Genomic DNA, 16,109 nt, shown 5'->3' with positions numbered 1-16,109 from the left:
TGTTCACCCACGACTGTACAGCAACACACAGCTCCAACACCGTCATCAAATTGGCAGATGACACCACCATCATCGGCTGCATTTCTGATGGAGATGAGACGGCATACAGGGCAGAGGTGAGAGCCCTGACATCACGGTGCCGCGACAACAACCTGCTGCTCAACGTCAGCAAAACCAAGGAGCTCATCGTGGATTACAGGAGACTGCAGAGAGGAGGCCACACCCCCATCCACATCGAAGGAGCAAGGGTGGAGAGAGTCAGCTGCTTCAGATTCCTGGGCATCAACATCAGCGAGGATCTGAGCTGGTCACACCATGTTGGTGGCTGGACTGGAACAAAAAATCGGCCCGAGCATTTTGACTACAGACCGGCCGCCATTATAGGAAAAATCATAAAGCCTTTGAATGAAAACACTGTTGTGACAGTGATGTTCACTGTTCTGATGGTATATATGTATCAATCTATCATTCGTTTGTTGTAAGATTCAGATAATTATTTAATAAAAGTGAGACATTTTAAATGAGAATAAGAAAGAAAAGTGTTTCTTTGTGCCCCCCTCTCCCTGTTAATGCCCTACCTGCCCCCCTGGCAACACTTTGCTAGACCCGCCCCTGCACAGTTACCAGCTGTCAGCTACATAAAAAAGGATCCTGGTGTTATTTGTCTCTCAGAAACAGTTCATAACTTCAACTCATCCATGTCACCTAAAAGGTAAACCTGTTTCTCCATCACCTGTTCAGCTCTGATGATTCAGTAAGGACATCTCCTGGTTTCATCCTCATGTTTCCCTCTCACCACATATCCAAACCGACATCATGACCAGCAGCTTTACAGCTGTGGTTTCCTCTTTCTGGCGCAAAGTGTGCGATAAACAAACAAGAGAGAAAATCTTGATCATTGATCAGTTTCATGATTGAGTAGCAACAGGAGAGGGAGGGGGAGAGAATGAGAGAAGAAGAGGCCGCTGCAGCGTAAACACACAGAATAAATCCAGCTTTGTGTCTTTTTTTTCCATTCTAGCTGAAGTCCGGGACTTACAAGTCCGGACTACTTACGAATACAAGACGATTCCGTTTTTTTACGGACGGTTGGCAACTCTACAAACTAACCTTATGAATAAAAATAAAGTTCACTATCAGTAACATCATAGCACCACCCAGCTGTATATAAACTCCCTCATGCTAGCTAGTAGCAGTACGAGTTATTGTAACTGACTGTAAGAAGTCAGCACAACGAAAATAAACTCCACCTAAACTTGGTTTATATCTGACCCAGATAGACTGCAGCTCATAACTTCTTACCTGACACTCGGACCTGCCGGCACCTCGGGTCTCTCCTCCTCTTGCCTCCCCTTTCTCTCATCCACCTGATGGCCTCCCCCACTTGCTAATGTTTTTTTTTTTTTTTGTGTCCCGTTTGGATCTTTAGCATCAGAATTGTTGTCTTAAGGCCAAGAAAGATGCCAAGCGGATTTATTTTACCAAGTGGATCATCATGGCCTTGCCATATTGGTCCATTTGATTGACCTTTATTATAATTATGAATTTATTTTATTTTCAGTTGCTACAAACGGGACAGACATGACTGGGGGATAGGACAGGGGGAAAGAATGAAAGAAAGAGAGGGAGAGAAAGAAAACCAGAGGGGAGAAGAGACGGTGAGAAGGGGGGAAGAAAGAAAAAACAAACAAACAAAAAAAACAAAACAAACAAAAAAAACCAAAACACCTGGGTCACCTGTATGGAGAAAAAAAACAGAAGAGAAAGCAAACAACAAAGAGCAACATAATAAAAAAAACAGCACCATCACAATAAACTAGCTAGCAGTAGATATCAGTAGATACTAAATAATAAACGATATTGTGCAACACGCAGGATAGACAGCGCACAGTGTGCTTTGAGGCAGCAGCCAAGAAAGCTGTAGTCCGCGTCTGTGAACACCTGTGTGCACACCTATGTGGATCAGCATGCTTGCATTCCAAAGGTTTCTCCATGTAACGATCTGCTAGAGGGTGTGGGGGGGCCACAGCCCCGTCCTCCAGGGCATGAAGCAGGTATGGAGGAGATCAAAACTCCAGACATCCAGAGGCCCCCAGAACACAAGAGACCAAGGAAGACCAACAGAGGGGCAGCCGCGCCACTGTTCCAGTAAGAGCTGAGGAGAGTCCCAGATGAGGGCTCACTCAGCAGCCGCGGAGCAGAAGCCAGGGGAAAAGGCCCACTTGCTAATGTTACTGAATCTGTGGAAGCTCCGCCATAGCCACCACCAAACAACTGAGTTATTTTTACACATCTGCCAGCATCTGGCCAATCCACCACCTTTCACTGTTTATACCATTACAAGACCTCAGTGCAGCGTTCGATACTGTCGACCATAATATCCTATTAGAGCGATTAGAACATGCTGTAGGTATTACAGGTACTGTAATAGACGTAGGCTGCCGGGGATTCCCATGATGCATTGAGTTTTTCCTTTCCAGTCACCTTTCTCACTCACTATGTATTAACAGACCTCTCTGCATTGAATCATATCTGTTATTAACCTCTGTCTCTCTTCCACAGCATGTCTTTATCCTGTCTTCCTTCTCTCACCCCAACCGGTCGCAGCAGATGGCCCCGCCCCTCCCTGAGCCTGGTTCTGCCGGAGGTTTCTTCCTGTTAAAAGGGAGTTTTTCCTTCCCACTGTCACCAAAGTGCTGCTCATAGGGGGTCATATGACTGTTGGCTTTTTCTCTGTATGTGTTATTGTACAATCTACTGTACAATATAAAGCGCCTTGAGGTGACTGCTGCTTTGATTTGGCGCTGTGTAAATAAAATTGAATTGAAATGTCTTTGTGCGATGCAGAAAAGGTCAACGGATGGTCTCTACAGGAATGGTTCCCAGAACCTGAACCTGCATGGCCACCACAGCATCCTGCAGCAACATGCCATCCAGTCTGGTTTTCGTTTAGTTGCTCCATCATTTTCACCCCAAACACAACATGGTTAATAATACTGCATGTGTTGTGTATATATTCTAAATGTTGTTTAACATCTTCATCTTTAACCTCCTAAGACCCAGACTCTTCCACAGCAGCATTTTTAATTTCTCTTTGATATTTGGGCTGATTGGGGCCCGATGAATGTAAAAACAAAGAATTACCAGATTTTTTTTTACCTTATTTTTGTTTTTAAGAAAAATGAGAGCCACATATGAGGATATTCATTTAAAATGTTGATAGAACAGTAGCAGTATAATGTCCTCGTAAGTGGATATCAGGCCCTTGTAGAGCAAAATTGAGTATTTTGGTCTAAATAACCCAAAATGTGATGTCCACATATGTGGATGCCAGGTCCTAGGAGGTTAAATAAATATCAATATAAAGTTTTGCTGTCTGTTGCCTGTATGATTTGCAAGTTCAGTTAAACATGATTGTTGAAAAGAAGGTACCATGTATTTCATGAAAAGGCTCCAGATTTCTGCTGTCTTCTGTTTTTTCGAACAGTTGTTTTCATTTCTTCACTCAGTTATTTACCTGTGCTGTTGAGCAAGTCTTGTTGCATGAACAAAGTCAAATTAATCAGTCCAAAAGTTCTGTAAAGAGAGTGCTGATCTGTGTTAATCGTTAACAGAAATGTCAGCGAACTGTCTTTAATCTTGCTGAAAACAAAAAACAGAGTTTCTGGAAACTGCACTAAATAAGATGTTAATGGTAAGCATAAGCCTCCATTAATTGACTGCTTCTTTCATTCTTTTCATTCGTTGTATTTTATTACGGTGTTATGAGTTGTTCTCAAAATTTCAGTTCATTCTGCTCTTTGTTTTTATCCGTATGTACAAGTCAAACATCTACTGTGGCAGAGACACTGACACACTGAACATTTTGATAAAGGTTTCAGTAACAGGTGACAGTGCGGCAATACGGCACAAACGAGAAGGGGAAGATATGGAAACATCAAGTTCTGTGCATTCGAGTTTCCTAATATTAAAATGATTTAAACCTCAAAATAAATAATTAATCATTGTAGATGTTCCAACATTTTAAGGATCAGATTACAACAATATAATATCGGAACTGATTTTATGCTTTTATCTCCAGCATTTGTCTTTGTTCATTTTTGGTTTCCTGTTATGTGGAAGCAAGTTTGGTATTTTCTGTGCAGAGAATCCAGCCTGACAAATACAGCTTTAATTCTATGTTAATAACGCATTCAAGCAAAATCCATAAAGTCTGATGATTACTTAGAAAAAAGTGAATTAATTTCTGTGTAATCAAAAACAACCAGGACTGCAAAATGCTAAAACTGCTACGACTTTGAAGTAAGTATAGAAAAGTTTCCCTGATGTTTCTGTTCTGCTGGCAGCAGGTTTTAAAAGTTTTACCAAAACATTACTTTGCTATTATTTTGTGGTTTTGTGCTGTGGCCGCCTGCTACCTACTTGCGGCTGACACCACTGCTGGTGCAGGATGTTACTTGCTTATTACTTGAATATTACATTGTTAATAAAGTGATAGTAACTCGCTATTTCCATATGTTTAACTTGTTTCCACCCACTATTGCAACATTACTGCTGTAATAGAGCGCAACCAAGTTTTCTTAAGGTGTACTGCTATATTTTTCTGCCTCTTTGACTGTAGGTGCAGATATTTTGCGTATTTCGAGGGGAGTGTGGCCATCATAGTACAACTGTAAGCTACTGTAATGGCAAATAATGTTTGAGTGATTCATTGAGCCACAGTAATGTAAGCTGACAGTAGATTAACAGGAAATATCTGTGAAGGTTCTCAGTCATCCAGGTCATTGTAGTCAAAGGAGCTTCTTCAGTTCTAAGTCCTTAGAACTGAAGAAGCTTCTCGGATGAGAGGTGAAACGTCTTCAAGCAACTTAAAGAAGTCCAGACGCTTTTCTTTAAAAGCTCCTTTGACTACATTACCAGGAAATATTTGGGAAAATGAGTCTGCTAAAGTATGAAAGATAAAGGTAAACAATAATAACTCCCTTTAGACTTCAGATACTGTAACTGCATTATTTCATTAGAAAATATAATTGTTCCACTCTGGAGGTGCCCCAGCTGAGAGGCAGTGAGCAGGAGTAGGTTACTTGTATCCCTCTGGTTCTCTGCCTGTGGTTCTGTGCCTTCAGGTTCGAATACCTTCAGGACAAGTTATCATTCTGCCCATGTAACACTGGAGTAGGGATGGGTATCGATTAGGTTTTATCCGATACCAGTACCAAATCGGTACTTTTGAAACGGTGCCGGTGCTCAAACGGTGCTCAAAGAATGGAGAACACAAACTTTGTCCAAAAACCTCTCATGTTCAGCTGTTTTTTGTAAAAAGATAACAATGTTAGCCTTTTCTGCAGCTATGGGGCATATATGGTATCACTCTTGGCTGGAAGCAGTGCTTAAACAATGGAAAACACAAACTTTGTCCTAAACCTCTCATGTTTAACTGTTTTCCACTTTGGTCATTTTAGCCTTTTTGGCCAGGGTGAAGGGAGTATCTGCCATCAAACAAGAAGACAGCCGCATGTAGCTATGATGATGTTTGCTAGTTCACCTTACATGCATTAATGTAATAACGTGGTTAGCCTACTCAACGTAAATTACACACGAACAACATTAAGCTACTCACGCAGAGAAGAACGGCTGCTGCTGCATCATCATCCTCATCATTTCTGCTACACTGGCAGGGCTAGGGGCCAGGACTCTCCTCTTTGGGTTTTTGGGGGATGTCGCTAACTCCGGGTCCGATAACAGGCACCACACCCGCAGTAGATGTGCTCGGTGTGAGGTCTCGCAGCAAGCTATCAAATACGGCGCATTTCTCGGCTTTTAAAAAAAACGCTATGCGTCGCCAGGTGTTTCATCAGATTTGAGGTGTTACCTCCTTTGACAGTATCACAGTATCAGCTTAAAGCACTTGTTGCTGCTGAGTTTGCATATTTTGCTGTGAAGTACAGCCAGACTTTTGACCGCTTCGCCTTGGGCATCTTTAATCTGTAGCTCTGCTCTAAAAGAACGTACGTACCTGGACCCGCCTACTATCCTCGGAAAGGTAAAATGATTGGCTAGAATCTAAAGAGTATCACAGCTCAGGAAAAAAAAGCACCGAAAAAAAGCACCGAAATGTGCGCTGCTTTTGGTCTGGTTACTACCGTTTATGTCAGATACCGGTACTCATCCCTACACTGGAGTAGCTCTTTATTCTCTTGAGGACATTCAAGGGATGGGAGTTTGCCCAACCATCTGTTTTGTGGACTTAGAGCAGGGCGGTGCTTCGAGATTATGAGGTGTCTGGCTTGTTGTTGCAGGCCATGGCGAGTGCCTAGTTTGTATCTTCAGCAGTAAACCGGACTTGCTTCCATCTCTGCTACAGCTTGTCACAATTCTGGTCATAATTCTTATGGACAGACTATTTCGATGTTGCACGGTGGTGGAGGATGTACACAACAATGATGGAGTTTTGTTGGCTTGATCGGGGGCAGTTTGCGGTCAAGTGTGAAGAAACAGAAATGAGAATCAGCACCATGGTTCTCAGAAGGAAAAGGGTGGGGTAGCTTACTCAGGCCTGGGTCTCAAGGTGTTGTTTATGAGTGAGAGGAGCGTGGAGCATAAAAGCAAAGCTGTCAATTTACCAGTCAATCTATGGTCCTATTGTCACAAGGTCCCATGAAGCGACCGAATGAACGATGTTGCGGATACAAACAACAGCACTGAGTTTCCTTTAAAGGATGTCTGAGCTCTTACTTAAGGATAGGGTGGGAGCTTTGACATTCAAAGCAGCACCGTTGCTCCTCCAAATGGAAAACAGCCAGCTGAGGTGGTACGGGCATCTGACTAGGATGACTACTGGAAACCTAGGTGAGCTGTTTGAATCTCATACTGGGAGGAGGCTACAGGGCAGGCCCAGGAGTTGCTGGAGAGATTATAATTTTTGCCTTGTTTGGGAACAAGTCAGTCTATCTCGGATAAGCTGGAAGAGGTGGCTGGGGTAAGGGAAGTGTGTACTTCTCTGCTCAGACTGCTGCCCCTGTAAAGGTGGTAGATGAAAGATTTAATTAGATTACTTCTTTTTACCAAAGGTTGAGGAATTATGATTTACAGATAGATAACTGCCTGTAATGAAAAACTTTAACTGGAACTCATTTTGTATTACTTCTTTGATTTCCAATCCACAGACTCTAAAGATGCATTTCTGTAGCTGTGCACTCATTGCACTGTTGCTCGCTGTAGCCTCGGCAGACCACCATCTCCACCACAACCGTGGTTCTGAAGACCATATGAGCTGCCACAAGCTCTCTGCTCCTAATGCTGACTTTGCCTTTGCCCTGTACAAACGTCTGAATGCGAGGACTGCTGCTGGAAACAACATTTTCTTCTCACCACTGGGCATCTCCACTGCCCTGTCCGTACTGTCTACTGGGGCCCATAGTGAAACCCACAGCCAGCTGTTCTCCAGCCTGGGCTACAGCACCTTAAACCAGACTCAGGTCAATGAAGCCTACCAACATCTTTTCCACGTGCTTGGACAAAGCCAGGAGAACCAAAAGCTGGATGTTGGCAATACCATTGCAGTGCACTCAGGTTTCAGTCCCCTGGAGAAGTTTCTGAATGATGTCAAGCAGCATTACTCTGGTGAGGTCTTACAAATCAACTTTACTAACCCTGCTGAGGCTGCAGATAAAATCAACAGACACATTGCCAATAAAACACAGGACAAGATCAAAGATATGGTGAACGATGTTGACCCTGAAACCATGATGATGCTCATTAACTATGTCTATTTTAAAGGTAAGCAGCCTGATCAAGTCTATTGTTAGGCTACAACAGACAAACATGAATATTACATATATTTAAACAAAAAAGGTCAGCTTAGATGTCAGCTGATGATTGAAATATACTTTCAACAAGTAGTATGATTCATGCTGACACATCCCAATATTGTCATCACCACTCTCCACTGTGTCGGGCAGGATACTGGAAGAAACCATTTAATAGTGAAATGACACATAAGGCGGACTTCCATGTTGACAGCAGGACCAAAGTTCAGGTTGACATGATGGTAAGGACGGGATACTACCACATCTTTGAGGACAGAGCGAACCACACCAGCATCATCTTGCTGCCATACGAGAGTCAAACCTCCATGATGATTGTCCTTCCTGATGAAGGCTGGATGAGGAGTGTAGAGGAAAACATCAACAAGGACCATATAAGAAACTGGCAAAACTCAGCATCTATGATGTAAGACTTATTGCATTATGGCTGATTATTCTTTCTTGGTAGTAGCTGAAGTGTGTTACCCATTTCTGTGTCTCATAAAACTGCTCTTAGCTTTGCTATTACGAGACCCAAAGTTTATTTACACTGAGAATCAGATGGATGAGCAATGCACTAAAGGTATAGAGTTTATTTGTGACCATTGGAAGGTTGTACACTTCTCTCCCTTAACGGTCGTCATCTTGGCTATAATTTTCTAAATTTTACCATGCCCACCCATGTTTTAAATGCACTTTAGAACAACACGCAGCAACACTACACTGAGCGGAAGGAGGGAGGTATGGGGTCTTCACACACCCCCATTCTCTGATAGCCATTGGGGCGGAGGGGCTGGACGGAGGTGTTGGCCGTCCAGTTGGGGTCTGGGATGCTGGGCCTCCCTGCTGCTGCAGGGCAGGGTCTGCTTGTCTCCACCCCGGGGGAAGGGTAACATCTTCTGGGTCAAGGTGCAGTTTCCTCCTCTGCGGGCGAGGGTACCTGGACCTGGGGTATAGACTATGTTTGGGGAGTGTGATTGTGTGTACAGTGTCCATTTGTGTCTGTCTCCACATTGGTTGAGTGCCGAGTGTTTGTATATGTGTGCATGAGGGGGGAATGCAAGTTTGTGTCTGTGTGTGCCTGTTTGTCTGTCTATACGTCAGGTCGGGTCTCAGACTCCACCCCTCTGGGAACATCTCAGCCCCTCCAAAGAATGGAGGCCTATCTCCCCTCACCACACTCCCTGCCGGTGGCTGATGCCCTCAGGCGTAGGTGCGTTGGTGGATCTTGTTTCTTGGGGTGCTTGGGTATGTACCGGCTCACTCCCGGTGGCTGCATGGCAGGGCCTGCCACCCATGGCTCAGTCGGGCCCCTTCCGGGGGGTGGGGGTCTTCAGACCTCCAGCCTCTGGGCCTGGGGCTCAGTTCACTCTGGCACAGCTGGCTGCCGGCAGAGCAGCCCTCCTCTGGCTTCTGCTCTGTGGCTGCTGGGTGACCCCTCATCTGTGGCTCTCCTCAGCTCTTCCCAGGAGGGTGGCACGGATGTCCCTCCGGCGGTCCTCCTTGGGCTCTCGCACTCTGGGGGCATGTAGATGTCTGGGGCCTGGATCTCCTCCATGCCTGCCCTGGGGGACGGGGCTATAGCTCCCCACACCCTCTAGCAAACAGGTGTCGAACTCCAGGCCTCGAGGTGCCGGTGTCCTGCAGGTTTTAGATGTCCTTGATCCAGCACAGCTGATTTAAACGGCTAAATCACCTCCTCAACATGTCTTGAAGTTCTCCAGAGGCCTGGTAATGAACTAATCATGTGATTCAGGTGTGTTGACCCAGGGAGAGATCTCAAACCTGCAGGACACCGGCCCTCGAGGCCTGGAGTTCGACACCCCTGCTCTAGCAGATCGTTATGTGGAGAAACCTTTTGAATACAATATGCCTGTGAAGGTTCTCAGTCCTCCAGGTCATCGTAGTCTAAGAAGCTCCTTAGCTTTTTGAATACAAGCGTGCTGATCCACACAGGTGTGCACACGGGTGTTCACAGACACAAACTACACCTTTCTTGGCTACTACCTCATAGCACATTGTGCGCCGCGCTGCACAACAAAATTCAATATTTAGTATTTACTGTTATTTACACTTAGCTAGATTAATGCGATGGTGTTGTGTTTATTATGTTGCTCTCTTGTTTTGCTTGTTTTCTCTTTTTTTCTCTCTCAGCAGGTGATCCGGGAGTTTCTTTTCTTTTTAAGTGTCCTTCCTCACTCTCCCTCTTCCCCCCCCGCTTTTCTTTTCCTTCATCTTTCTTTCTCCCTTTTTCCCCCCAGTCATGTCTGTCCCATCTGTAACAACAGAAAATAAAATAATAAAAATAGTAACCATAAAAGTCGATCAAATGGACCAACACGGCAAGGCTGTGATGATCCACTTGGTAAAGAAAAATCCGTCTTTGTTGGCTTTCAGACAACAACTGTGACGGCTAAAGAAGCAAACAGGCGCAATGGGCAGCTGTGTATCAGGTTTTGATGCTACGTGTTGTGCCATTGTTTATGTAGGTTAAAAAGTAATTCCCATTGTATGTAGAATAATCTAATGTTGTATATGATCAGATGCACAACAAGCTAGAAACATTTGCAGATGTGGCTACTTGTAGGATTGTGGAGTCAAAATGATCATTTTGCAATAGTAGAACAACTTTCTGTGTTTGATTAGTATAAATCTGCACACTGTGTAAGTTCAACACTGTATATTACGTGTACTAACAGAACCCAAACCGAGGAAAAGTGTGTTCTTTGTTTTGGTATGATGAGGTAACACTGAAATATCTCAATATTACATGAATAAATGTGAAAGCAGGGCTGGGCTCGGGTCATGTTTGGGCAGAAGAAATGCTGACCTGGACTGGGGATATTTTTGGGTTATGGAAAGAGCACTTTGAGGAACTTTGAGTCTGGTGACCCGAGCGTTTCCTATATCGCCTGTGCATTTAAAAAAACAAGTTATAGCTTTATTACACTGCTGGAAAGGAGGCTCTTGGCAATCATTGAACCTTCAACCAGATTGTTACCCTTTGCAGGACTTCTGGGGTATCATGGCAGGCTGACCCTCCAGTATACGTGTGTTTCGTTGACTTGGAGAAGTGACTGAGGAGACGTATTTGTATTTTTTTGTGGACGATGTGATACTGTTGGCTTCATCAGAGTGTCACCTTCATCATGCACTGGAGTGGTTTGCACCCAAATGAAATGCACCCTCTGGTTTGGGAGAATGAGGCTGCGTCTGTCACAATTTGCCAGTGTAGTTGACAGGATGTGCATCCAAATGCAGGACTCATGAGAAGGAATGGAAATGCAAAGGGGAGACTTAAAGAACTCTTTGAGTGGTGTTGAGTGGAGCAGCTCTGGGTGCTGGCCACGGAATCAGCAGAAGAGGGAAGCCAGGTCAGGGGCTGGCTGTGAAACAAATCAACCCTGGTGGCTGAGATGAATCTGGATGATAGGGATGGAGGGTCTGATAGGAGACCACTGAAAGCTTTGTCCTTTGGAGGCTGAGGGTCTCTGCAAAGACCCTCTGGCAGCACAGCCAGAGATCAACGAAGGTGTAGAAGACCTTCTGGTGGCTGTTACAGGCCGATGATCATGTAGAGAATTTAGGCGGCTTGGCTGCAGGCCGATGTAAGTGGTGAAGACCCTCAGTGTGGCTAATGGTAAGGGTGATGGGACACCTCTCAACTGAGAGCTGAACCAAAATGAGACAGGTCTTTGGCTGATTAACACCCCGCTATCGCCAAGAGAATCCGGAGCAAGGAAAACACACTACCAAGTAGTAAGGATGTGCACATACAGCAGGTGGGATCAGAGACTGGCAAAATAAAAAGGGAAGAAACCAACCTACAGTGAGGGAGACCTAACAGCTGCACACAGGAAACACAGGGAAGGCAGCAAAAGCTGATATAAGGATTATAATAAACACAATTACCAAGTACTGAAAACAAAACCTAGAAACAAAAACCATTTCTTACAAAAGCAGTAAAGAAAAGATCAAAACACTAAGTCAATGACCCAGAAACAATTCCAGCTTCAAGCAAGAGAGCTAAAGTATCGTGCAAGCTTCCTCATGAGTGATGTGAAGGTGGTGTGTAAGCTGCACTGGCGGATTGGCGTCAGCAGGAATGCGGGTGTTGTTCAAGACTGTTGCAGTGAAGATTGAGCTGAGCCAGTTAGAAAAAGATGGAACCACCAGCAGTGTAACTGTATAATTATGGTTTCTCTGTTTCTCAGGTATGTGGAACTTTATATGCCAAAATTTTCCATTGCCACTAATGCCTCCTTGAGGAATATATTGCAAGAAATGGGCATCACAAGTGCTTTTGAAAACACCGCGGATTTCTCTGCTGTGTCAAACAAGTTTCCACTTAAAGTATCAAAGGTGGGCGAAGTTTCCTTTTTACTTGTTTTTAGGGAACAGGACTAGAGCATGCCTACTCTTTTGGTTAAACTGAATTCTGAGAAATTAGCTTTGATCTGCCCGCTTTCTTATTTTTTCCCACAGGCATCCCACAAGGCCACGATCAGTGTCACCGAGATGGGAACAGAGGCAGCAGCCATCACCATTTCTGAATGGATCCTACTGACTACACCAACACCCGTCAGAATTGACAGGCCCTTCTTAGTTTTCATTGTAGAAAACTCGACTGAAAGCATCCTCTTCATGGGCAGGATCAACAAACCAACAGCTTCATAACGGCACACAGTTGTGAGATGACACGTTTGATCACAGTTGTCATCATAAGGATCCTTTCATGATATAAAAGACTGAGCGCTCACACTAAACACATATTTGTCAGTCTGCACACACTAATTTATGTGGTCTACAAAGTAATATTGAGGACATTTTGCTCAGGTAAAAAAGAAGAAATCTTAAGACTACCATAGTTTTAACTAAAAATATTGATACTAAATCAATGAGAAATTTGCTGTGGTTTGTTTCTGAGATATTCCACTAAGATGTGGCTCATAGGGCAAGAAAACTAGTTACTAAATCCCAGACTTACAAAGACACTCTGGGGTTTACAGAAGCCACTTGCTCAGTTTGGGGGTCACTGTCCCGACTGCTCCAGGAAAATCTCTGTTTAATTCTCCCTCCAATGGGAGAAGGTTATTATCTAACCCGCTCGCTGACATTAGATGCCGAGTAGCATTTCAACACATTCTAATAAATATTCAGAATATTCTCATCTCTCGTCCACTTATGAATGAATCTGAATAAGTTGCACATTTTTAAGGAACAAATGTAGCAAAAATATGAAAAATCAAGATCCATATGTGAAAACTGATGTTTAATTGCACTCTCTTTCTAAAAAAAACTGTCAGAAGGTTCAATAAACATTTAAGTTTTAAAAAAATGTGAATATTCTTGTAGTTATTTCATGTTTCAGGCTGTTCAAGGTTAAAAAAGGAAGGGAAACTGCTCAGGTGGACATCAACCCCAAATCTACGATCAAATGAACTCAAATCCTTTTAGGCTTTGAGTTAACAGTTTGGCAGTTTTTAATGAAACCTGTTAAAACAAGTTAAAGACTCATTTGGGTGTCATTCTGACCTTCCATCTTTCCCTGATATTATTTTGAAATGTGAGAGAAATGGTAAAAGTAGTTTAAAAATAGAGAGATTAACTGTTGTATGTCCACATCGTGCAAGTGTTGACAACATAGGCGACAAACAAGAATCCCCATATTATCCAAACATGCGGTTATGATTTTGTGAGAGTGTCTCATGACACAATGACAAACGAGCATTTTTAAAAGAGAGTTTTTCATTTGATTATATTTTATATGAAGGATTTTGCAAAAAATAGGACTGGCAGGTTTATTGAAAGGTTATCTAATTACTTTTTTTTAACTTGACCATCACTGTATATACAGCATCTATTATTAACCCATCCATACACGCCCAACCTTCTATGCTTAAGAGCTTTCAATCTAACATTGACGATTCTGGATGCATCAGAGAGCAACTTTGAGTTAGTATCTTCCCCTACGGATATTTGCTGACTGGAGCAGCCGGGGATCAATCACCAAACCTCTGATTAGTATCCAATGATGACCCGCTCTAACTTCTGATCTACAGCTGCCCCAGAAACCCCATAAAAAGAGCATGCACCAGTCTCTGCTTCTCATGCTGACTTTCTTTTTTAATTCTTATTAGGGAATAATGCTAGAACATTCCCACTCCTTTACTTTTGCTGGACTCTACCACAGCGGTCTCCAACCTTTTTTGCGCCACGGACCGGTTTATGCCCGACAATATTTTCACGGACCGGCCTTTAAGGTGTCGCAGATAAATGCAACAAAATAAAACTAGTACTGGTACTGAAAAAAAGACGATTTATTCATAACACACGTGAAAAGACCCAGGAAAACAGAGTTAACGATAAAAACGATAACCAAATAACGCTGAAAACCGATAAAAACCCTGAAAACCAGACATTTCACACCTGAGCCTCAGCTCTCGCGACCCGGTACCAAACGACTCACGGACCGGTACCGGTCCGAGGCCCGGGGGTTGGGGACCGCTGCTCTAAGACACTAAAAGAGACTAACAGTGGAGTTAGAAAACAGCCCCAGACTGCCCCCTCAGTGTCACTGAGACAGGAAGAGATTCAGCAGCCATCACATCTCCAAAGCTTGGCTCAGCCTTCCACCATCAGTCAGAAATGACGGGCCCTCCTTGGCTTTCATTTTTGAAAACTCTGCTGGGAGCTACTGTTCATGGGCAATATCACCAACCTGATAGTTATATAACGGCAGCTGCTTGTGAGATGATGCCACTGTAATGATGTCATTTTGAGGATCACGATTGAAAACATTATTTACATTATAGAAATATTTGTAACGGCTACCAGTCTTCACAGAAGCATTTTAATATTTGACTAAATTACTGTTAAAAACACTTTGCTTAAGTTAGTAATAATAATAACTTTATTTATGAAGCGCTTTCAAACAAAGTGCTGTACAGCTATTTGAAAATAAAGAGATAAATAAATAAAACTGATGCATATCAATACAAGTTAAAAACACCAAAACACTTAAAAACAATAAAAAATGTAAAAAACAAGTTACATAATAAAGCTGTAGAACATGAAATAAAACATGTTGTTTATGGATTAAACTCATGGAAGCATCATTCCAGCATTTTTTAAATAAATCAACTAACAAATAAAGAAATGTCAGGTTAGCAGATTAGATGGATTCAAACTTTTGGGAATTAACTGGTGACTAAATCCCAGAGGTTTCAAAGGGTTGTAACAGATTCAGATGGGACAGTACGTGCCCCCCACGGCCATCGGCCTCAAACAGCCCTTTGCTCTTTGACCCGTCAGTGGAAAAGTTGCAGCAGAGTGTTTACACATTGAGTACACATACACTTTGTCTCTCTTGTTGGCGCTGACATACAATCGCTGCTGTAAAGAAAGTTGGCAGGACGTTTCCCAATCAAAAAGCTGACTGGGCAGAAAGTCCCAGTACGAGCAGTCCACCAGTTTAAATTTGATCAGGACTTCACATAAATTCTTGAAATCTCTGTGGCCTATGCGAGTGTGCACACAGATAGTAAAACTACGACTAATTTCCAGGAGTGGAAATTCATAGAAGCTCCATCCCACTGGGACAGGCAAACACTGCACACTTAGCCGGACACGTTGGAGTGTGTGTAGCCTCTTTGGATGAGTTGATCAGAGTGTGACTGGAAACGCAATAATCCCGTCTGCTTGTCAAACAGGATTAATTAGTATGTTGAACTGTAAAGAAACCGGTGGAATACAAATGCTCGGGTAACCGGGTTGGTTGGGTAGAGACGGTTGTCCTCAGTTTAAAGGTTTATGTTTCATTTTGGTTACGTGCTCAGTGAGATCGAAGAAGCATAAAAGCCTGTTTACAGTCCAGATAAATGAGAAAACGATGTTGGTATTTTAGGTTGGGAAAAAAACTCAGGTGTGAGAAATGTCGAAGGATTATTGGAGGGTAACGTGAGGAGGCTGGACTAGACAAACTCAAGATAATTGTGATTGAAGACGACGCCACGCTCTGCTCTCTGACATAAATGGTTAAACAGGCGAATTGCTCTTAGTGTGTATGTGATTTGTGTTCTGGTCTTTCACTGTATGGTTTACTCTATTTTATTTTGACCAATATCTCTAAGAACTACATTCGGCTGTGCATTAATCGTTTGTCACAATGCACCCAGGTAGCATCCCAGACAGACCCATAGATTAGAGTAAATCCTCCTGGCAGGCTCCAAGAAAGCTCCTGTAGACAGAAGACTAAACCATGAATGAAATTATCTGCACTAATTGTACAAAGTACAATACAAC

The 16,109-nt window shown here is 43.2% G+C and overlaps 1 protein-coding gene across 2 annotated transcripts; it reads left to right on the top strand.

The window, feature by feature from the left end:
• Positions 1-3,570: 3,570 nt before the first annotated feature.
• LOC147312173 (alpha-1-antitrypsin homolog) lies at positions 3,571-13,134 on the top strand. Of its 2 annotated transcripts, none has more exons than XM_086263854.1 (5): positions 3,571-3,694; positions 7,167-7,779; positions 7,962-8,232; positions 12,020-12,167; positions 12,291-13,134. In XM_086263854.1, exons 1-5 carry the CDS (start codon positions 3,686-3,688, stop codon positions 12,480-12,482), a joined length of 1,233 nt encoding a protein of 410 aa, XP_086119980.1. In that variant the 5' UTR covers positions 3,571-3,685; the 3' UTR covers positions 12,483-13,134. The 2 variants fall into 2 exon arrangements, with proteins under 2 accessions (XP_086119980.1, XP_086119981.1); XM_086263855.1 differs by lacking the exon at positions 3,571-3,694 and adding an exon at positions 3,957-4,302.
• Positions 13,135-16,109: the final 2,975 nt, after the last annotated feature.

The sequence above is a fragment of the Aulonocara sp. 'chitande type north' Nkhata Bay genome, linkage group LG15 (genome assembly GCF_057382095.1).
Source record: "Aulonocara sp. 'chitande type north' Nkhata Bay isolate Kocher_YH1m ecotype deep benthic linkage group LG15, A_spYH_male_GT1.1, whole genome shotgun sequence".
Classification (NCBI taxonomy): domain Eukaryota; kingdom Metazoa; phylum Chordata; class Actinopteri; order Cichliformes; family Cichlidae; genus Aulonocara; species Aulonocara sp. 'chitande type north' Nkhata Bay.
Note: the sequence above shows the minus strand (reverse complement) of the source record. Positions and strands in the feature narration are given on the sequence as shown.